Source organism: Ciona robusta, chromosome 5, assembly GCF_009617815.1.
Source record: "Ciona robusta chromosome 5, ASM961781v2".
NCBI lineage: Eukaryota > Metazoa > Chordata > Ascidiacea > Phlebobranchia > Cionidae > Ciona > Ciona robusta.
The window spans coordinates 6,365,987-6,387,064 of NC_143239.1; the positions used below are offsets into that span (position 1 = coordinate 6,365,987).

At 35.7% G+C, this 21,078-nt stretch overlaps 3 protein-coding genes and 4 non-coding genes across 9 annotated transcripts; 3 read left to right on the top strand and 4 right to left on the bottom strand.

Moving 5' to 3' along the window:
- The first annotated feature begins 444 nt into the window (after positions 1-444).
- LOC149736044 (sperm microtubule associated protein 2-like) lies at positions 445-6,635 on the top strand. Of its 2 annotated transcripts, none has more exons than XM_089878807.1 (9): positions 445-568; positions 908-944; positions 1,123-1,221; positions 1,601-1,730; positions 2,015-2,160; positions 4,433-4,574; positions 5,123-5,254; positions 5,527-5,702; positions 6,479-6,635. In XM_089878807.1, exons 1-9 carry the CDS (start codon positions 553-555, stop codon positions 6,591-6,593), a joined length of 993 nt encoding a protein of 330 aa, XP_089734933.1. In that variant the 5' UTR covers positions 445-552; the 3' UTR covers positions 6,594-6,635. The 2 variants fall into 2 exon arrangements, with proteins under 2 accessions (XP_089734933.1, XP_089734932.1); XM_089878806.1 differs by lacking the exon at positions 445-568 and adding an exon at positions 612-720.
- LOC149736045 (5S ribosomal RNA) lies at positions 2,271-2,389 on the bottom strand. Its single transcript, XR_016385127.1, has one exon. It is a non-coding gene; the product is annotated as a 5S ribosomal RNA (ribosomal RNA).
- On the top strand, positions 2,790-2,908 carry LOC149736046 (5S ribosomal RNA). The gene has a single exon (XR_016385123.1). It is a non-coding gene; the product is annotated as a 5S ribosomal RNA (ribosomal RNA).
- Positions 3,245-3,363, top strand: LOC149736047 (5S ribosomal RNA). Its single transcript, XR_016385132.1, has one exon. It is a non-coding gene; the product is annotated as a 5S ribosomal RNA (ribosomal RNA).
- On the bottom strand, positions 4,151-4,269 carry LOC149736048 (5S ribosomal RNA). The gene has a single exon (XR_016385129.1). It is a non-coding gene; the product is annotated as a 5S ribosomal RNA (ribosomal RNA).
- A 2-nt stretch (positions 6,636-6,637) lies between the features above and the next one.
- LOC149736049 (uncharacterized) lies at positions 6,638-12,246 on the bottom strand. The gene is made up of 7 exons (XM_089878793.1): positions 12,103-12,246; positions 10,946-11,098; positions 10,190-10,398; positions 9,979-10,086; positions 9,664-9,783; positions 9,396-9,476; positions 6,638-9,177 (listed from the first exon to the last, which is right to left on the bottom strand). Exons 1-7 carry the CDS (start codon positions 12,119-12,121, stop codon positions 6,847-6,849), a joined length of 3,021 nt encoding a protein of 1,006 aa, XP_089734919.1. The 5' UTR covers positions 12,122-12,246; the 3' UTR covers positions 6,638-6,846.
- Positions 12,174-20,213, bottom strand: LOC149736050 (carbohydrate sulfotransferase 1-like). 2 transcript variants are annotated; one of them, XM_089878800.1, is made up of 10 exons: positions 19,529-20,213; positions 18,945-19,098; positions 18,380-18,553; positions 17,590-17,719; positions 17,171-17,327; positions 16,580-16,744; positions 16,028-16,158; positions 15,370-15,443; positions 14,683-14,790; positions 12,174-12,318 (listed from the first exon to the last, which is right to left on the bottom strand). In XM_089878800.1, exons 1-10 carry the CDS (start codon positions 19,808-19,810, stop codon positions 12,311-12,313), a joined length of 1,383 nt encoding a protein of 460 aa, XP_089734926.1. In that variant the 5' UTR covers positions 19,811-20,213; the 3' UTR covers positions 12,174-12,310. The 2 variants fall into 2 exon arrangements, with proteins under 2 accessions (XP_089734926.1, XP_089734925.1); XM_089878799.1 differs by lacking the exon at positions 12,174-12,318 and having other exon boundaries at positions 12,615-14,790; positions 19,529-20,212.
- Positions 20,214-21,078: the final 865 nt, after the last annotated feature.

Genomic DNA, 21,078 nt, shown 5'->3' on the forward strand with positions numbered 1-21,078 from the left:
TTGTGTTTTGTTGATATTGATTTGTTTGTTCTTTTTCACTACAATCGCTGAAAAATCGTTTACATGTTTTAGCTCAAGTAAAGACAGACAGAACATTAGGATATTATATATATGAGTACAGGATATGAAATATAACAGGATTTTGTATACTTGATATTCGTTAATAGAAAGAAAACGTCACACAGAAATTGAAGTATAAAGCATAGTAGTAAGTCAGCGTAATTAACAAAAGCTAAGTGTTAATTAGAGCTTAATTACAACGAAAATCATTTTTTTATAATCTTGGGGATAAAGTGTCTCGTTACCATAGCGGAATGTTCAGAAAACTTAAACTATTTATCTAGCTTTTTGCATTTTATTTAAAATCGAGCCCTGAGATTTATGCTAAAAAAATTCGAAGCGTTTTTTTAATATTGCATTAAATATCCTGACATTTAAAAACTATTTCGAAATTCCTATCAATAGGGTAAACAGATTATTTAACTTGAAAAACAATAATTTTAAAAAAACTGAAAAGACAAAAATTTCAATGGAAACAAAATAAAAACTAAAATGGTTGAAATACAAGGTAAGTTTATCGCGTATGACGTCATAATGAGATATTATTACAACATAAAAACAGTTCCGGTGGTCAAAAGTAACGTGTGTTTTATAAATGCAGAATTTTTAATAAATATATAGAACAGATATTGGTAAAAATGACCCAAATTTCAAACGCAGGTAAATTTTATAGGCTTTTAACATTTTATAGGTAATAAATTTATGTTTTTTTAAGAATAAAATAGCTATATTTAAACATTTTTTTTTAGAAAATCGTGTTTTTTAAGTTTTTAATAATAATTATTGCATATTTTTTTATCAATTTATAAAATAAACTTATATTTTATAAACTGACTTACTTTTGCAGCCCCTGTTTCAATTTCGCAAAGAATTTTGCCAACAAGGTAATAAATGCTTGACTTTTTGTTTTTTTATATAAAAAGAAATAATTTAAAAAACTAAAATATCTAAAACATTTCGATATAGCAAACTTTATATCTGTCCTATTTTCTGTAAGAATACACAAATATATCATTACGGGATAATTGTTTCAATTATAAGTTTACAATATTATCAACGTAGTGCTCATGGGCGCCATCTACCGAGAGGATATTCCAGACAACGAATACTCAGTTTGTCCAAAGCAAAAGAAAGCAAACAAGTATGGCTGACAAGCTTTGGGTAAGTATGGTATAAACATAATACTAGGATAGATACCGTTAGCACAGAATTGTTGGGCTACAAATTTACAATGCGGCAATGACTGATTCCCAATTAAATCAATTGAAACAAATCGAATGTCCCTGAAACAACAATACTGTAACTGTTAACCCAATTTTTACCTGAAATTAAATTAAATTAAATAAAACTGTATGCTTAACCTCTAACTAAAATTAGGAACACTCGTGTTAAAACCACTGTTGTTGCTCCACCACGTAAAGATAATTATAAATTTATTCAATTATCTCAAAGGCCAAAACCAGATCCGTGGTAACATTTAAGTGGGCACCAGGTGAATGAAACACCAGTTTACAAATTACATTTATCCATTTTCTCGCAGACCAAAATTATACTGGGGCGACCAGGACATGATGTGGCCGATTTCCCCCCAAACGCTAAACGCACGTCCTACACAACGGTTAATGCAGCTAGCTGCTTCGAAGAGGAACTTCCAGTTTGGCACGAAACAGGTAGTTTAATAATACTAAAGCTGATAGGCGTTTGTGTCCCTAGGCAAGGCATTTACGGAACACTGCTCTAACCCAGTTGTCACAAATGGGTTGTAGAACCCTGGGTATCGGGGTAATGGGTAAACCTAAATCTTAGGTCCCATGGCCTTAGGACTTCAACCATATAAAATAGATCTAAAAATCAGTATTATTTAAACCACCTCGCAAGCGCTGCGAATTGGAATAAAAGGATTCAAGTAATTTAAACCTTTGCGTCATAGTAACCTTTGTTACGTACACCGCAGGTGAACCGACCAGAGTTTGTTTATAGCTGTGGAAGAAATTCACAAATCTGGGAAGTTAACAAATCCGCTATGAAAGCGACTGCCAGCGATCGATCTGCCACTCTGGCACAACCAAAGCAAGCCCCACCACAATACCAAGAACACAGGTGATTACGTCATTAGGTCATGACGTCATGGGACGTTACATACATTTCAAATGCGTGTACAATGTAGATAGTTAGTAGTGTGATCATTTAAAAGGGTGGGAAAAGCAAAACGCCTACAACACCCGGTATTCCCAGGCGGTCACCCATCCAAGTACTAACCGGGCCCGACGTTGCTTAACTTCCCAGATCGGACGAGATGGGGTGTTCTCAACGTGGTATGGTCGTAGGCGATAGTACGTCGCGAAACAGCGGTTTTAATGGCGATATACTATAACGTCACACAAATCTAAAAACGTAAATATTAAATCAACCCAACGTAAATTGAGGCGATTATAATACAGGACACCCCTATTCTATCAAGTAGCACTTAAAACGCTTAAAAGCTTTTGGTAACAGTACTCAAATACAACTTGAACTTTAAAGAAGCGTCTTCGACCACGACTTAAATGAAGGAGCTTTTAAGTGGCGTTAGCAGCTTTTGAATTGAAAAATTTGTAAATTAAAGAGGCCCCATCTTTAATAAGATATTTTATTGAACAGTTTTAACTAACAGTAGTTTAGGTTAAACTAACAGTATTGTGACGTCACAGCGAATCGCGATTATAACCGCTGTTTCGCGACGTACTATCGCCTACGACCATACCACGTTGAGAACACCCCATCTCGTCCGATCTGGGAAGTTAAACAACGTCGGGCCCGGTTAGTACTTGGATGGGTGACCGCCTGGGAATACCGGGTGTTGTAGGCGTTTTGCTTTTTAGTCCCAAAACGTTTTAGATGGATGCTAATTATGTATTCTATTTAACAAAATGGATAAAGGCCGGTTTCTATATTAGCGTATAATATTAACTCGAGTTATATATTAGCGTAATATTAACTAAATGCTATATCCTAACGAACTGCCGTTTAAAAGCTCTGTTCTCTCGCAATATTTAAAAAATGTTTTTAGTGATCATCATTTTACTCACTTATAACTTTCACATTCTAATGCCAGTTTTTAAACAGTACCGTATGTTAGTTCGCATGTATAATTATGACGTCACAGTGTATCGCAATTATAACCGTTGTTTCGCGATCTACAGTCGCCTACGACCATACCACGTTGAGAACACCCCATCTCGTCCGATCTGGGAAGTTAAGCAACGTCGGGCCCGGTTAGTACTTGGATGGGTGACCGCCTGGGAATACCGGGTGTTGTAGGCGTTTTGCTTTTGTTCAAAACGTTTTAAATTTTTGGTTTGTTCAAAACGTTTTAAATTTTTGGATTTAAGTATTTCATCTCAATAAAATGTTTATTAAGTCTCAAAATTTAACTTCTGTTTAAACCAGATAAATTTAACAATTTTAAACTGGCAATATTTAAAATTAGATACAAAATTTTAAAGGTTCTTTTAGCCTGAAAAGTCAAATAGGTCAGTTTAACTTTTAAACACAACAAAGGTAAAACGATCTATCGAATTTGTTAAAATAGCATACTGAAATAACAAACATCTAAACTAAAGCGTATTCGGATGAATTCAAATTAGGCAAAGGTTCATCGCGAAAAAGCGCTTTTATTCGCATTTCGCAAGTTTAAGCATTCGTTTAAAGATTTAGGTCTAACATAACACAATCTTCAAATATTTTTTAAACAAATTCTAAACATTTTTAACCTCACAAGTTAATTGGGCAGATAATTTCTACAAAAACCGCTGGCAATGTTTAGTTACCAAATTGTAAACGTATTTTAACCCTCAGTAAAATAGTACAGCTTGATCTTAAACAAAACTGAACCTTTTCAAACGTGTAATACGATATGCGGTACAACGAACACGCAAAGGGCCAATAGCTTACAAGGAGTTTTAACGACCTACATTACCGAAACGCTGTTACTTTATCAGAAAAGTAGTTAAAATTGAAACTTTATATGACATATAATAACAAATAAATTGGTAGAAACAGTTCTATGCTGTATTGTAAGAATTTTAAGATGTTCTGGACAAAAGCAAAACGCCTACAACACCCGGTATTCCCAGGCGGTCACCCATCCAAGTACTAACCGGGCCCGACGTTGCTTAACTTCCCAGATCGGACGAGATGGTGTGTTCTCAACGTGGTATGGTCGTAGGCGATGGTAGATCGCGAAACAGAGATTATAACTACAATGCGCAACAAAACAAACCCTAACTAAAATTTTCATACTTCATTTATAAAAAACATAACTTTACATTAACATACATTACCTCTGCTATGTTAAATATGACAAATTACGTTAATAAACAACATATTACAGGCATAATCACCAATATAGCTGCGGGCGTGTTTCTCCAATATGGAAAGTAGATCAAGCTGCATTAAGATGTCCAAGCAGACCAAGAACTGCACAATTAGCGAAACCTAAACAACCTCACCTCTTATACGTCCCCAACAGCGAGGTATAATAATTATTATGCGCGTATTTTTAACGTATAATAGGGTGGGAGAAGATGGGACACCTTTTCATTTTTTTTGGAGTAAATAAAGAAAATTTAAGAAATTATAAAAACTGTATCATCACGGCTCCCATAGACCGTTGTTAACTGTTTAAAACACGATCAAAATAGTTGAATATTATGTTCTAAAGGTTTCCCATCTTACCCCACAATACTGTAGTCTCTAACCTATGAGACGCATTTACAAATTGTATATAGCTAAAACAAACCTTATATACGCAATTCTCACTTCTATACTTTTTCCAACTAAACTTATTTCTTATAATCTACCAAATTTAAAACAACACGATTTGTACATATTGGACACTATGTTCTAACGGTATCCATATTTTTACGTTGCAACGGTATCCATATTTTTAGTTACACTTATTTCTCACAGTCCTTACACCATAGCCCACTAGAACATAAGTAGACCATGCTTACACTACAGCAGTACACCTAATCAACAAAACTTGACAGTCCTATATGTCACCTTACAACGCTTCTTACAGGTCGAAACGCTGATCAAGCCAACGGCACTGACCGGTTCATGCCCTGAAAGAGTCAGCGACCTAGCTAGGCCGAAGTCACGTGGGGACGGTCCCTTTATAGATTCAAGATCCCCTGAAGACACAATTTGGAAGGTATAAGCTTGATAAACAACGGTACTATATGGCTAACCGCAATCAAAACTATATAGTATATACACACCATTGTACATCAGGATATTACACAATAAAACTTTATACAGAAAACGTATTAAGAAAATACAAAGAAGTTTTTTTAGGATCTTTGTATCTCCCCCCACCCTACTATAAATATAGATTGGAATTAGCCACTGGATACCACACTATAAGCATATCTATTGCAACACCGGGTATATGCAGACAAATTAAACTAATACAACCTACTATAGGTCCAAGGAGCAGCTAGAGCCGCTACAGCCTCACCGAGGTTGCTTGAGCTTTCTAAATGTAAAGGATTCGCCGATGGTTACCAATCAAATCGCTCGGTACAATGGGCCGTTTCAAGAGCCGCGAAAAAAGCGTTGGCCGCTGAAAGAACGTCACAGTTAGCGGCTCCCATTATTAGGTATTGCTATCATATCTGTAAATGTGTTTTGACCCGAATGTAATACCTGTGTATTGACTATTATGGCACCAAACGCTTAATCTCAAACTCTCAAAAGCGCCAGTATAAGTATTTCCAATTTAACCTACACCCTTTACTAATGGCGGACTTGAAACATGTTCTCTCGGTTATCAGGCATATAAAGATGGCCTATTAGTATTGCCATAATATAAAAGAGTCGGTATGTTTCCCGATCACTATTGAAACTTACCTAAACGCCAGCAGGTTTACGTATTTCGCTGATGTAGTTTGATTACAACTATCAGTGTAGTAATATACCAACTCTGGCTCAAATCCTAAGTCCCATGCCTTGCAGTAGTACCTCTACCATATAGAATATACATTCTGTATTCTCTAAGCTGCATACAAACCACTATCTATAAACACACGTTCTGTGCCTATGTTTTGCCCTGTTGTTGCATTGGAATGTGGTGCCAAGTAAAACCCCGGGAGTAAAAGAAAAAGGCAAAACCGCGGCACCTTTGCAGCATGCTTGTGCGTGGCATCTTAATTGCAGGGGTGCTGGTTAGTGATCATAACGTTACCACACATGCTTTCAGTTCATTATGATGACAAACAGAACAACCGTGCGTTATAACGACTATTGGTGCCCCATCAAGGATAAATCAGTTACATTTATTTTGTAAGCGGGCACGAGGTGTATAAAACAGACTGTCGCTTCTCCGCCACGTAAAAATAAATAAATTTAATCCATTAAATTTTTGCCATCTTTTCAGAGCGTCAATGGACCACGTACAGTTCAACCCTGACGCCTTCTTAGTTAGCCCGCTTGCTATGAAGGCAAGGTGTACTCCCCGGTTAGAAGAGCTCTCTCACCCCATCCAACGATAAATATTTCTCGTTTTTTACCAAAGTAAACGCAATATACAACGATATACTGTGTGTTCATTGAAGATTGAGTTAAAATATAAAAAGACAGGCAAAATACGAAATAAGGGGTACTTTATACAAATTCGAGTTGAAAAACCTGAAAATACTGTTAGTTAAATACAATCTTTATAAATACTTCTTGATTTATTTTTTCATTTATAAGATTTAGACATTCATTGAAAGTGCGTACGTCACAGTGGTCATTGTTACATAATTAAGCAAAACAACTTTTCAAATTCAACCAATCAGAAGGCCTCCCTAAATTATGACGTCCCCGCCACTGGGGGTCGCCTTCAAGTTCTTCTGTTTTTCGAGCTAGAAAATCGAAAAAAGCGTCCATCGCTTCCGGTGACGACGTAGCCCCACATGATGACGTCACATCGCGCATTCGCGACATAGAAAACATGGCGAGGTCAAACGTCACCCCGGCGTATGTGACGTAATAATGTCGTTCTTCTGAAGTATCGGGGAGGTTGTAACTTGTGTGACCGACGGTACTTTCCCAAATTAACCCCTGTGTGACGTCATCAATATTTGTCGACGACGAATACCCGTCGTCACGTGACAGATCTACGTCATTTCCACAACTTCCGACGACTCTTTGAAATCTTTCGGAAGACATCGGAATTCCGATTTGTCGCGAAGTCGAAGGTTCGTTGATCGAAAACGCTTCATCATCGATCGTGACGTCATCCAACGTGACGTCATCGCTCCCAATATCTGAGGCGTGGAACAAGTTTTCGGGATTTTCCCTTCTCCATATCGGAAGGCTGTTGAGCGACGACGCTGACGTAGATGTGACGTCATTATCTTGCCTTCTTTTCATTTTCTTCTTTCGGGATTCCCCTCTCGGTCGAGGTACGCTTCTTCTCGAAGATTGACTCGTGACGTCATCGTCTCTGACGTAATACGATACAACACTACTGACGTCACTTGCGCTCGAGATTAGTTCTCTTTGTGACGTCACTTGTGTAATACTGTTTGACGTCACCGATTCTTGCGTGGTGTGTGACGTCATGATATCTTGTTGAGAACCTGACGCTACAGATTCTTGATCATTTGATGACGTCATGGATGACGAAGGAGTGACGTCATTAACCCTCTCAACAGAAGACGAGGAGTTCGACGAATTCTCCTCCTGGATTGTATCTAGTGTAGCACCGGTGGTTTCTGTATTATAATTAGAACCATGTAAGTCGGTGTTTTGCACTTGTGATGTCACAGTGGAACCGCTAACTTCGCGTTGAAGGACAGCGTTCTCGTGTCGCAATTGCGTCACTTCCTCTTGGCGCATCCTACACGCCCAATCCAATCTTCGACACTGATTAGACAATCGTTGCACCACGTGATTAGCCTCAGCAGAAGACCGCCTCTCATTGGTTAAAACCATCCGCAGTTCCTGATTGGTTGTTTGAGCACGTGACAGCTCTGACCTAACTTCAGCGAATCGCGTCTCGAATTCTGCAGATTCTTGAATTTTCTGGATTAATCTACGATTTTCTGATTCTAGAGCTTCAATTTTTCTCGAATGTTCTTTTACGTCATCTGAACTTTGACCTACATCCCTCACTGACACGTCATCACAAGTGTTTTGTGTCGAAACATCCGAATCCGAACGCAGGATTTTGAATTTTGAATTTTCAGCAGTAAGCTCTTCTATCTGACACCTCAAGTGCGCCATCTCACGGCTGCGAGATTTAAGAACTTGATTCAATTGATTCTGAGTTTTCTTTAACTCTAATCCCATTCTTGACGATTCAACTTTCGATATTTTTCCCAACTCCAGCATCTTTGCTCTCAGGGCTTCGTTTTCATAACTTAGTTTTCCAACTTGACCTTTTATTGACCCCAACTCCGTTTTTCTTTCTTCCAAAATCGCGTTTAACCGCGATACCCGCTGTAGAAGACCCAACCGTGTCAATTCGAGTTCTATAGCGCGATCGCTGTGACTTTTGACCTCGTTCTTTAACTGCGTCACAATATCATCGTGCGTGGAACGGGAAATTCCCATCATTACGTCACGAATGACGTCACGAGATAGTCCATCCGCAAAATCATCGAAATCTTCTCTGACGTCAACTTGAACAGCTACGTCAGATGATGATGTCACAGCTGGTATCAACGAAGACAATCGAATAACTTCGCGTTCGCGGTCCATCAAGTCATTGTTCAAACCGCGATTCGCATCCTCCAGATTCGACAACTCCGATTCAAGGTTGTTTCGCATTGTTCGCTCACAATCGAGCGACGATTTCAATTCCTTGACATTATCAAGGGCGACTTCCAGCGCTTTCGTCGATTCTTGCATTCTTTGCGACTGTGACGTCATAGAACTCATTGACGTCATCAATTGTTGACGTAACTTGTCTCCCCTTGAATGCGTTATACGTAATGCGTTCGTTGCGTCATTAACCTGACGTTGATAAAGTTTGATCTGCACCACCAATGCATCGTGTTCATCTTTGTTTATGACGTCATCAGAAGTGACGTCACTGGTAGAAGGCGTGACGTCATTTGTTCCACGATCGCTGGGAGGCTCAGTAACCTAATGTGGGTGAAAGGAGAGGTTTTAAGAAAAAAATGAGATACGTCCATACTTCAGACATAACGCCACACAGATAACCTGTATAAACATGTTTATAAAGGGATTAAAGTACATTTCTTTAATATGTATGGGTGAGGTCTTACGGAGAAATAAACCAAGGCCATACAGTGTTTACAGTTAATATAAAACGTTTAAATGGCATATACAAGTATATGTACCTGTGACGCTGTATCGCTCGTTTCTGTCTTTACTTTTAGGTTGGATTCTTGTAAATGTTTCTGCTTTCTTAATTCTTCTATCTGGATAAAAATAATGACTCATTTTACTGTATGCTTACGAAATGTTATGGAAAAATTTAGCATTTGGTATTTGGTCGTCAAACTTTTGCTATTGTGTGACAATGAATAGTTGGGTCGCTGTAAAAAAATTAAAAAACACTGGATTTACATTTAAAAGATTATAATGAAAACTGTTTGGAGTTTAAACCTGTTCGGCCAATGCTTGTTTATCTTTAGTTAGCTTGTCCATTTCTTCTTTTAATTTCTTACATTCATTTTTTGAGTTTGCCAATTTCTTGGTAGCTTTGCCGGTTTGCGACTGTTGTTTCTGTAAGGTTTAAGAAGAGTAGAAAGAGTGGAATGAAACATTAATCGGTATTGTATATTTTGGTGAGACATCAGGCGAATTATCCATATCTTATTGCATACCATGCATGGTAGCTTTATACACAACATAGCAAGATACCACGAATGGAACTTTGAGGGGAAACGTCCTTTGAACGCATGCATATGGCTGACTTACGTTTAGTTGTTGTTTATGTTTCTTAAGTTCAGTTTCTTGCTCGTTCGACAATTCCTGGATTCGATGCTCGAGTTCGGAGTTAATGCTTTCATAGCAGGATGCCCATTTCTGTGGTGTAAAATATAATGTAACATATGGATGGATATAAGAGTGCAATTCTATGTGGAGGTCTCTATTATGACGTGGAAGACACCTGTATGACGTCACCGACCTGCGATTCTTTCAACTTTTCCTTGGTGTCCTCATGTTCAGCTCTTACGTCATCCAACTCGCGCGTCATAGCTTTGATGACGTCATGATTACGTCTACCTACGTCAGCCACGTTACTAACGACCTGTGCGGCTCCGCTAACGACCATCATACCGAACTGGTAGGCAAGGGAGGTGTCTTGTGGTGGGGGGTTGGGGGAAGGAGGGGTGTCTGTAATATATGTCAAGATGGTATTTTTTGGTCGTATAAAAGCACGCCTGCCGCGGAGGCGCTGTTTGCATGTATTAGCTCTAGAATTACCACAGTTATCCAAGTAAACCATACGATCAAATGAACCATAACTGATTTAATGAGCCATTCGCAGTTTCGCTGTACGAGAGCTCGTACTTAGACTTGTATGGCTTAATCTTTGAGACAAGCATATCACTGCTGGCAGGATCAACCAGGTAACAACGTAAATATAATTTAAACTTTCGTTTAAATACGAGGGTGAAGCTCGTAAAATAAATAAACAACGAAGAAGGGAATTATCAGCAAAATGACAACAGTTTTTAAAACACGTAGAACCATTTTTTTTCAAATTGCCTAAAATAAATTAGGACGCAATTGAAAGAAATATGTGCGTAAAAGCATTTTTTTAGAAAATTCACCAAAAAGTGAGGTTTATGGATAAAGTATAAAATTGCAGTCTACGTAAGAAACAAGACAGCGTATAACAACGGAAATAAACAAAAACCCAAAAATGGCCTCATCTCACCGAAACTTGAGTCTTTAGAGGAGGATTCACTCTCCCTCCTCCTGAAGACGAGTTCTCCTCTCACCTCCTTTTCCTCCTCCGACCCCAAAGATATCTCGCACCAGTTCAGTGGATCCTTTACATCCTCTTCTAATTTAGGATCCCTGGCCCAAACTGTGGCGATTTTCGTGATTTTGTAGGTTGGTAAATTGATTTATTTGTTTAAATCAACGTTTTAGTTAGTGGACCGCGAGGTTATAGTACTGTGGGGCAAGATGGGCACCTTTAGCACATATTATCCAAATATCCCATTTTGTGGCGATTTTCGTAGGTTGGTAAATTTATCTTTTAGTTTTAATTAATGTAAATCTAAATAGTGGCCGCGAGGTTGTACCAAAATGTAGACGTGGCACTTTATAAACCGCAGGTTTTTCCTAATTTTTGTTAATTTTGCTGATAAGATACGAAAATCTAAGCGAGACTGTTGGCAAGGGAGTGGCAACCATGGATGAGACAAAATACGCGTTTGCATGCCACAAGGATATAAATAACCAATACAACTGTTTAATCGCAGCCACTTAGCGGGTACAATAGTATATACAAAGCTATCGCATGGGACTTACAACTTGTGCGCTGGGAACAGCTGTACTATTACAAAACACCGGGAATCCAAACGATGCATTATAAACAGGATAGCGAATTCAGGATTTGTAAACCTACGACCATTTTAACTTTCATACGAACGACATGTTATGTTAAAATCTTACTTTTTCGCGAAAATTTTTAAGCGGTTATTAAAATTTACAAAATATTACAAAGCAAAAGAATACGTACATTTTTAACAAAAAATCTTCCGAAAAATGCGCTTAAACTAATTATGCTATTCTAGAACGCCAACGCAAGCTACTGTGACGTCATGGACAGAGTACAAGGTCATAAAAGAACAAAGAAATCGATAATAAACGACAACTATCACTTACACACAGTATAGCGACTTCTAGTCTAGTATTACAAAATTAGACAATAACGTTAAATGGTAGGCGATATAACGTTGGCAAATATTGCTCAGTACACTGGATGTTTCGAAAGCAAATAACTCGCTGGTTACACATTGGTTATAAAACTGCAAATGTAAAATATAACGTTAAAATAGAATATAAATGTAAAAACGGACTTACCCAATTCTGTTTCGTTCATTTTGATTGCGAACCTCAGATTTATATTCCCCTTAGTGACGACATAGTTAATATTATTCGGTCACGAGAAGTTATTGTGACGAAATAATCCCAACACAGCGTTCATAATAAACCGACTGACGTAGATAACAAGAGAGCAAAGTTTTCAACAAGTTAGGGCACGTTGGCTGGGCGTATTGTTCGTGAGCATCTAGTGTCCTATTTCAATAGGGCTTTTGTATAAAGGGAATTTGATGAATTGTTCCTTTGGAAAAGACTTGTGTGCTTTTTAAAACTAGCAAAAATGAGGTTTTTATTTTATATCGAATATGCTTTTTAATATATATAATATACTAACCATTTTAAAATTTTAATCAAAAGTTTTTCACATAGTTATTGTGTTTAACTTGTTTGTTTCAACATATAGCAAAGATTAAAACAACAAAGAGAATAAAATTAGCAACAAAACGACAGCCATTACAAAATCACAAACTTGGCCAAATTAAAACAAATTGTCTCAATAAATTCCTTTATTAAAAATCTAACACTATTACAGAAAGTAACTCACAGAAATTTTAAATAAAATCATAATTTATGAGTTTTAAACATTTAGCAACAAAATTATAAATTTTGAACCCGATATTTTAACAATGGATTAAAAGTATTGGGTAAATTTACAGAAAAATAAAAAAACAGAAAACAATAAAAACTGCAAATAATTTTAGAAAAAATCACAATTCATGAGATACAGTTCTAGTCTATTCTATGTGGGTGAGGCTCTATACTATAGCATGGCACGTCATGGGCCCAATATATAGGCTAGGCCCATTACCTCAACGTGGATATCATACATATGATGATGTGTTTACTTATAATTGGAAAGTTGTGTAACATCATTTAGTTGTGTATATCAAACTGCAGAAGGTGTTTAAGAAAATATAAAATAAATTTCTAAGCGGAAAGACGTATTGATGTCCAAAATATAAATAGTATATATGTAATATAACATCATTCTACCAAACAGTATAACATGAAAAAGTGATTCTACGGAATATTAATAAAGGTTGGCACTTCCATTTTTTAACCCAATTTTGTTCACAATTTACAGCATATATATATAATACACTGTGGCCTGTGGGGTAAGATGGGTCTTTTATTTACAGTTTTTTATACAGTTATATAAATCTGTTGATATTTTTATTTACTACCAAATGGGAGATAAAAAAGATTTAATCACAGACCATCTTACCCCACTCTTTATTTAATTAATTAAAACGAACTTGTGCGGAAGAAAATAATTTTAGTTCAATTTGTTAATGTTCAATTACATTCTTTATAATTAATACAGCAGTATCGACTTTATAAATATGATTAAGTAATTACACTAAGTTAAGTTTTTAGTCTTTAGTTGTTCAACCTTGTTGGTTATTACAACCTTTAGAATAAATAAACCAATACGATCTTGATATGATTACAAGTTATAGTAGGTTTGTATGAATATTAAACAGTTCAATAAGCACAATATAACACTATGAAAAGCATGAACCACTTTCTGGCCAATGAATGATGCCGCACTACCATGCAGATACATTAATGAGGTATTATGAAAAATAAAGACTTAAAATGCAGTTAAAAGCAGTGCTTCTCAACTCCTGGGTTGCAACACAAAAAAAGGTCATAATTTGAGTTGGCCATATAATACAAAAGTTCAAATACATAAAATAATGGAAGTTTAGTGTATGTTGACTAGATTATAGAATAAAAATTGTTTGTACTGTTACAGTAAAAATTAAGGTTAAAATACATTTTATGCTTACAAGCAGTGGTGCAGCCAGACGCGACCCCCCCCCCCTTTTAAACCAAAAAATAATAACAAAAAAAAATAAAAAATAAAATTTTTGATTAAACCCTCCCCCCCTTATTTTTTTCTGGCTGCGCCACCGTTTACAAGATAAATGTAATTTTTGCTATTCATTTATGTTTAATATTAGGGTAGTGGGGCAATAGGTTGAGAAGCACTGGAGAAAAACAACAAATTATCGGCAATAAATTTGATTCGGAAAGAAGTTTACAGTTTTTCGTAAAAATGCTGAACTGTTATGATGTATATTAATATCAGACACATAATAATAATACTAGTCAAGTAACACTAATACAAGTTTGATTGCAACTTAAACAACAGTGATTATTTCATATTCAGATTCATAATAAATCGTATTTGGAAGTTTTTATCTAAAATATTCCGCAAAAAATGCTATGCTATAAATTTTACAGCAGTATATGTGTGTAAAAGTTAAAAAATTCGAAGTTACAAAAATTGGTAATTACTAACTTTTAAAAACAAGTAACAAAATTTGGGAAGTACCCGATGTTTTAAACCTTGATAAAGGTATAAGTACACCACAGTGTAATTTCAAATAAAAATTCATTTCTACATTAATTCTACACAACTTTATAACCAAATTACTGCCATAATGATCCACAATGGTCAGTTTTGAGGTCTATCTTTTAAAAACTCTTGTGTAAAATATTGAATTGTTTTGTTGTATCTATAATCTTGTACGTTAGTTAAAGGTAGGTAACCTGCTAACTCCATGGTGTCTTTGCAAACGGATTCAATTTTACGAACAATTATAAATGGGAGGCGACGAGTCCATTTTTGAAAAACTTCCTTAGAGTTTCTCGTCCTCCCTGGTTGAGGTATTAGGAATTAATATTTGAATGAACGGTTAAATGCAACTTATTTATTGTCCTGTACTCCTGTGGAATGAAAAAATTATAACACAGGTGTTCTGTTTCATACACCTAGTGTCCGCTTACAAGTTACTATGTATGTAACTTATTTATCCTCATATGGCAGGGCAAAGACAGTCGTTATAACACAGGTGTTCTGTTTCATACACCTAGTGTCCGCTTACAAGTTACTATGTATGTAACTTATTTATCCTCATATGGCAGGGCAAAGACAGTCGTTATAACACAGGTGTTCTGTTTCATACACCTAGTGTCCGCTTACAAGTTACTATGTATGTAACTTATTTATCCTCATATGGCAGGGCAAAGACAGTCGTTATAACACAGGTGTTCTGTTTCATACACCTACAAAACTTTGAGGATATTTGGCCTTTTATATATTGCTTTATATGCAGATTACAAACAAAGCGAGTTATAAACCCATTGAATGCATTACAATAAATACATGTATTATCACTGGACAGAAATTCTTTATAACAACATGAACATTGTGGCAAATTATAACCTCCAACTTACCCCAAGGATTGTTGTTGGCTTGTATTTGTATTTGTTGAACTGGACCATTGATATTAGGAGAATCACTTGTGTTTCTGTGGGTAATGGGGTGGAATTGACAAAAGTAAAATATAATTGTGGCTGAAGTAAAATTCAAATTATTATACATATGCTTGTTATGTTCCATTCTAAGTAAGCAAGATGGGATTTAGTCCAGTAACACAAAACAAAGTTACTTTATGCTCTTATTTTCAATTTTATATCTATTTATAGTAGGTAGACCTGTGGAGTGGAATTACAGTAGTAAAAATAACTATGGTTGAAACCCAAACCAAAAGTTGTTATATGTGTTATATAGCTTTCTATTATATACGGCTAAAAGAGCAAGGTAGGGCTTGATCGATTTGGGACAGTAATGCAAAAAAAGGTGTTTTAGAAATATATATAAATAATATATATCAAAAGTTACTTCATGTTCATATTAAATCTAAATTCATTTCATAGGCGCCAAAACTTTGGTTGACAGCTGGCAGGGTGGACAGGCCACCCCAGAATTTTCTATACTGCAATTTTTAATAAACATTAGGAGCCACTTTTGAAACAAAGGAATGCGCGTCCAACTATTTCTGCCTCCCCTGTGTTTAAAATGTTTGGCTCCAATGTTTATACTCCATATTACCTTTGTATAACTTGTCCTGTGTGTTCTGCTATCCAATCCACAATACCATTGGTGAAATTTAAGCCCACGAAATCATAAAGAGACTTAGCAACCTTGAACGGGTTGGTTGCTGCGTCTTCATATCGGAACAACTGAAAAAGTTTACAACTACATTATGCAGGGAAATAGCATAAATTTCAATATGTAATTTTAAAAGGAATTATGATAAAAGCCAGTACAAATCACAAAAACAAAAAAAGAATGGAAAAAGAATTAAAAAAGTTTAAAGTTTTAGAAATATCTTGAAATATTTATAGCAACCAGACAAACGTCAATCAGCCAGAGTTATTTATGTGTAACCTTGTTCTTGGGCTCAGCTATTGCAACTTGCAACAATATAAACCAGCCCAAAACATCAGAGTAAAAGAATGTCAGAAAATGTTGGAAATTTTAAAAACACATCATGAATATAAAATGGAGAATTTCCCACAAAATTACAAACATATTACATAGCAATATGTAAGTGGTAACTCATTTCTCTTAACAGTTTCTACATTATGTTTTGATACAAACCTTGTACCGATGTTTCAGCCAATCAGGTTGTTCATACAAACCAACATTAGCGTTGGTAAATTGTCGATTACAAGTGCTGCGTAGTGATTGGTTGATATCGAGTCGTCGTGACAACAGATGACGAGAGTTAGCGATCCCACGCGGGTCTCGCAGTAAATGGACCACCTGTCAATCAAGGGATAAAATAAAACTCATAATTTTTACCAAGAAATTCTATGATGTACCTTACTAACTAACATTTAACAACAACAACATAAAATATCAACATGTGTATCAATCATAGAGTAAGAATAATACCCGTAGTTTGCAATTATGTGACATCAATCATGACTTTTAACCAGAAATGATATGACATATACAGTAGGGTGGGGGAAGATGGGACACTTTTTAACTGTATTTTCTCGTCCCATTTATCAGTAAACAAAGAACATTCAAATAATTATAAAAACTATATCCCCACGACTCCCATAGACTGTTGTTAATTGTTTAAAACACGATCAGAATACTTGGATATTATGTGCTAAAGGTGTCCCATCTCCCCCACCCCACTATATACAGCTTAAAGTAACCACAGCATGATAAACAACTGACCTTCAGATCCAAGTTATAATCTGTGACCAATTCCTTCAATACATTTATATCACAAAGCCGAATCAACTTGATTGCCGTCATCTTCTTTCTTCTGCAAGTATTTTCCACGAGGTTCTGGTTGTAAACACCACAATCTGCCCAACAGTCAAATGGCTTTCTATAGATAAATATTCTGTTACTTCTGCTAACAGACATAATGTAAAAATATATAGCCTTTTACACTTTTTGCCTCTGTCTGTGGTATATAAAAACTTTAATTTGTAGGTTTATTATGGTGTTATAATGACTGTCATTGCTCCGCTATGCGAGGCTAAATAAGTTACATTCATTCATTTATTCTTGCATTTATAAATGTTAATTAATCTTTGTAAAAATGAAACTTATTTTTTTATTCATCAACATAATACATTTATACGCACGTGGTGGTGTTGCTTTTAACGCAATGCTCATCTGTACAAAGCTCTGCAGTAAAAGGAGCAAAACAGAATCTTTTCCGAACACAACTTTCAATGTTTCTGTTGTATATGTGTCGTAATGTCTTCGGTAACTCTGGAAATCATTAGTTGGTTATACCTCAACAAAATCTGGAATGTCATTGCTATTTTGCTACAATGCAGTTACACTCATAGTGGTTAAACACAGGAAACCTCATTGATTAATGTGTTGAATGCAATATACTTTGGCTCTGCTTGTTTGTATAGACACCGAACAGCAAGGTAAAAACTGGGGTGACATTGTAAAAATACAGTTACATTCATAGTTGTCAAACATAGGGAACCTCATTGATTAATGTGGTGAATGCAATATACTTTGGCTCTGTTGTTTGTATAGACACCTAACAGCAGGGTAAAATCTGGGGTGACATTGTAAAAATACAGTTACACTCATAGTAGTCAAACATAGGGAACCTCATTGATTAATGTGGTGAATGCAATATACTTTGGCTCTGCTTGTTTGTATAGACACCGAACAGCAGGGAAAATCTGAGGTGACATTGTTAAAATACAGTTACACTCATAGTTGTCAAACATAGGGAACCTCATTGATTAATGCAGTGAATGCAATATACAAAATTTTTTAGTAGAAAATCACAAAATATAAAAACAAATAACCTAAATTCTAAATCTGCCTGACTATTTACATGAAAATTTAATTATAAAAAGGCAACATATTGGACGTAATATACAGTAATTAAAACGACAAACTTACTGCTATACATTTGTAGCCATGCTGGAACAATACATTGCGCCATATCCGACAATATCTTCCGTTTTAGCGGAATATTTTCATTGCATAGATCTCTATGTGAGACAGGGATCAGAGGTTCAAACGAGTAAAAAACGTCAGGATGTTGGTTTAAGAACTCAGAAAAGAAAGAAGAACCTGGGAGGTGAATATTGGGTTTAAGTAAACTAGATTTTGGATGATTGTTGCAGACAAGTGTTTTCATGTTCAAAATTTTAAATAGGCATCTTATTTTTAAATTGAATTTTTTTTTTTTTGAAACATTTTAGCTTTAAAAAAGACACAAAAACAATCTAGAAAATGTATTTTGGTCACGTTAGCAATTCCTAGAGTTTTTCAATTAACCGTTTATTAAGTTGTATGGTCTGAGCTGAAAACAGTAGTACTTGTTTCTTTTGTATGTCAATAAATAAAAAGTATTTAAATAAATAATAAAAAAAATGTGATACTAAAAGTTTAACCCTTGACATGCAACTGAAGATGTTAGTTTTAAAAACGTTTGATATAAAAATCACATAAATAATCGTACCTGATCTAAAGTTGGTTAATATAATGACAACTTTCTTTTGCAGTGGAAGAGGTTCTTCTCTTCTTGCCAGATAATCAATATAACGTTGGTAAGCCTTACGATCGGTGCCATACACTGATGGTACCACTGATCCATTGAGTCTCATAACTCGTGGCTAAAGTTAAAAGAATTGTTTATTAAGAAGCATGTTTGTGATGCAATAACTTTTAATGTTTCAGAGAAATTGCTACATTTCTTTGACCTACATTTCTTTTGCATCTCAATTCCATTAGTGCTCAAACTGATTGCACAACGGTGCATTCTTTTTACTCTAAAAAACATACAACAACATGGTATATATATTCTATAAGCTGGCACACTGTGGGACCTGGGATTTAGGCCAGAGTTGGTCCATTACCTCAACAATATATAAGCACATTCTATTCTATATGGGTAAGGTTCTACAGCGAGGCATGCCATGGGACATGGAATTTAAACCAGAGTTGGCCTATTACCCCCACCATGTGAAATTAATAACACTATAGTGGCTACAACACATAATTACATCAAATGTGAAAAAAAATCAAAACCAACATTAAAGTTACCTGGAATCTTTGCAGCACAGCTTGGTTATTTATCACTTGGTTAGAACTTGTATGTTGTGGAAATATGGTTTCATTTATGCTTTGGTTTATATTAGTAAACACATTATGAGCGTTATACATTGGGTTTGGACTTCTTTCTTCCAGTTTAAATACTTGGTGACTTAACTTGTATTTTGTAATCGAATAAATACTTAGGCAGGTACTTGCGCTAAGAACGGCGATAAATATGAACAGACGGCGATGAAACGGTAGCGATGTTGTTACTCGCCGTAAAGTTACCATTCTAACACAATAATAGTTACCCTATATAGAAAAACGCCATTCGTTAGTGTATGAGACAGGCATATATATATATATCACATTTATATACACAATCGGCTTTAAAAGGCAGTGGCCCACTTTTTTATGCTAGTAAAGAATTCTACCTCCACGACCTACGGTATTTGCTAACCACTAACTATTTTTTATTAAACTGTATCTAATAAACCACGTTTCTGACGTATTTAAATGCACACGCTGTCTAGTCTGCCTCTTTTACAGTGCTAAAGGTATTTTTATCGTTGTCCGCACTTACACCTTTAACTAGCTGGCACAAGTTTACGATAAACTACAATTACAATCACTAAAACTTTACCACGCGCTGGAATCACTGCAAACAATCTTGTATTGTTTACACCGGAAACTACACAATGCCCAAGACTGCAGACAGCCTTTTTTCCTTTTCTCTCTTTCTGATTTAAGATTTCCAAATGCTTTTAAATAGTAAGTGTAAGTGGATCAGATAAGAGAAGCGAAAGAAAAAAGTATTTGTGTAAACATGTGTAAATTGAAGCGTGGTCGTATTTTGTATAAATGTATTTAATAAAACTTGGCATAAACTTACTAATACTTACGTTTCACACACTCCTATGCAATCCAAAATAACCACTATTTGACTTTATAAAAATATGTATATGCATAGTCAAGCATAGTTCATCGACCACAAAGTTACATACGTGGTAACGTAGCGGCACGAGGTGTATGAAACATAACACCCTTGTTACAACGACTGAATACAAGTCAAACTTCGCATAATCTATATCTATAAAGTATAGAACATAAGGTAGTTGGTTACACTTTCGTTTAACAACAACGGACCCGTAAGAGATTAATTTGCATACGTTTTAGCAATATATAGGGTGGGGAAAGATGGGACACATTTTCATTTTATTTCTCGTCTCATTTGAAAGTAAACAAAGAACATTAAAAAATATAAAACCGTTTCCTCACCAATCCTATAAACCGCTGTTAATTGTTATAAACAAGATCAAAATATTTGAATATTATGTGCTAAAAGTGTTCCATTTCCCCCCACGCTGACTATATGTTTAGTGATAAATGTTCCATAAAAGCTGACACGCTCAGATCCAGTAGAAATAATGAACAATTACTTGAAACCTGAAACCAGCATAACTTTCATAAACGCCAACGCAAACCCCCACTATTAATAGTATCATCAAAACATGTATGTTATGTATATACTACAACCTGCATTTTAGCCCTAAAGACAT

What these genes read in the sequence shown, in the direction of transcription:
- LOC149736044 (XM_089878806.1), top strand. Translation starts at nt 699, where the DNA reads ATGACCCAAATTTCAAACGCAG. An exon ending in TCCAGTTTGGCACGAAACAG is followed by an intron (nt 1,731 to 2,014) that starts GTAGTTTAATAA and finishes CGTACACCGCAG; the next exon opens with GTGAACCGACCAGAGTTTGT. An exon ending in CCACAATACCAAGAACACAG is followed by an intron (nt 2,161 to 4,432) that starts GTGATTACGTCA and finishes AACATATTACAG; the next exon opens with GCATAATCACCAATATAGCT.
- LOC149736049 (XM_089878793.1), bottom strand. An exon ending in AACATAAACAACAACTAAAC is followed by an intron (nt 9,784 to 9,978) that starts GTAAGTCAGCCA and finishes TAAACCTTACAG; the next exon opens with AAACAACAGTCGCAAACCGG. An exon ending in CGAGCGATACAGCGTCACAG is followed by an intron (nt 9,178 to 9,395) that starts GTACATATACTT and finishes CACCCACATTAG; the next exon opens with GTTACTGAGCCTCCCAGCGA.
- LOC149736050 (XM_089878799.1), bottom strand. Translation starts at nt 19,810, where the DNA reads ATGGTAACTTTACGGCGAGTAACAACATCGCTACCGTTTCATCGCCGT. An exon ending in ATTATAACTTGGATCTGAAG is followed by an intron (nt 16,745 to 17,170) that starts GTCAGTTGTTTA and finishes CTTGATTGACAG; the next exon opens with GTGGTCCATTTACTGCGAGA. An exon ending in ACAGGACAAGTTATACAAAG is followed by an intron (nt 15,444 to 16,027) that starts GTAATATGGAGT and finishes CATTACCCACAG; the next exon opens with AAACACAAGTGATTCTCCTA.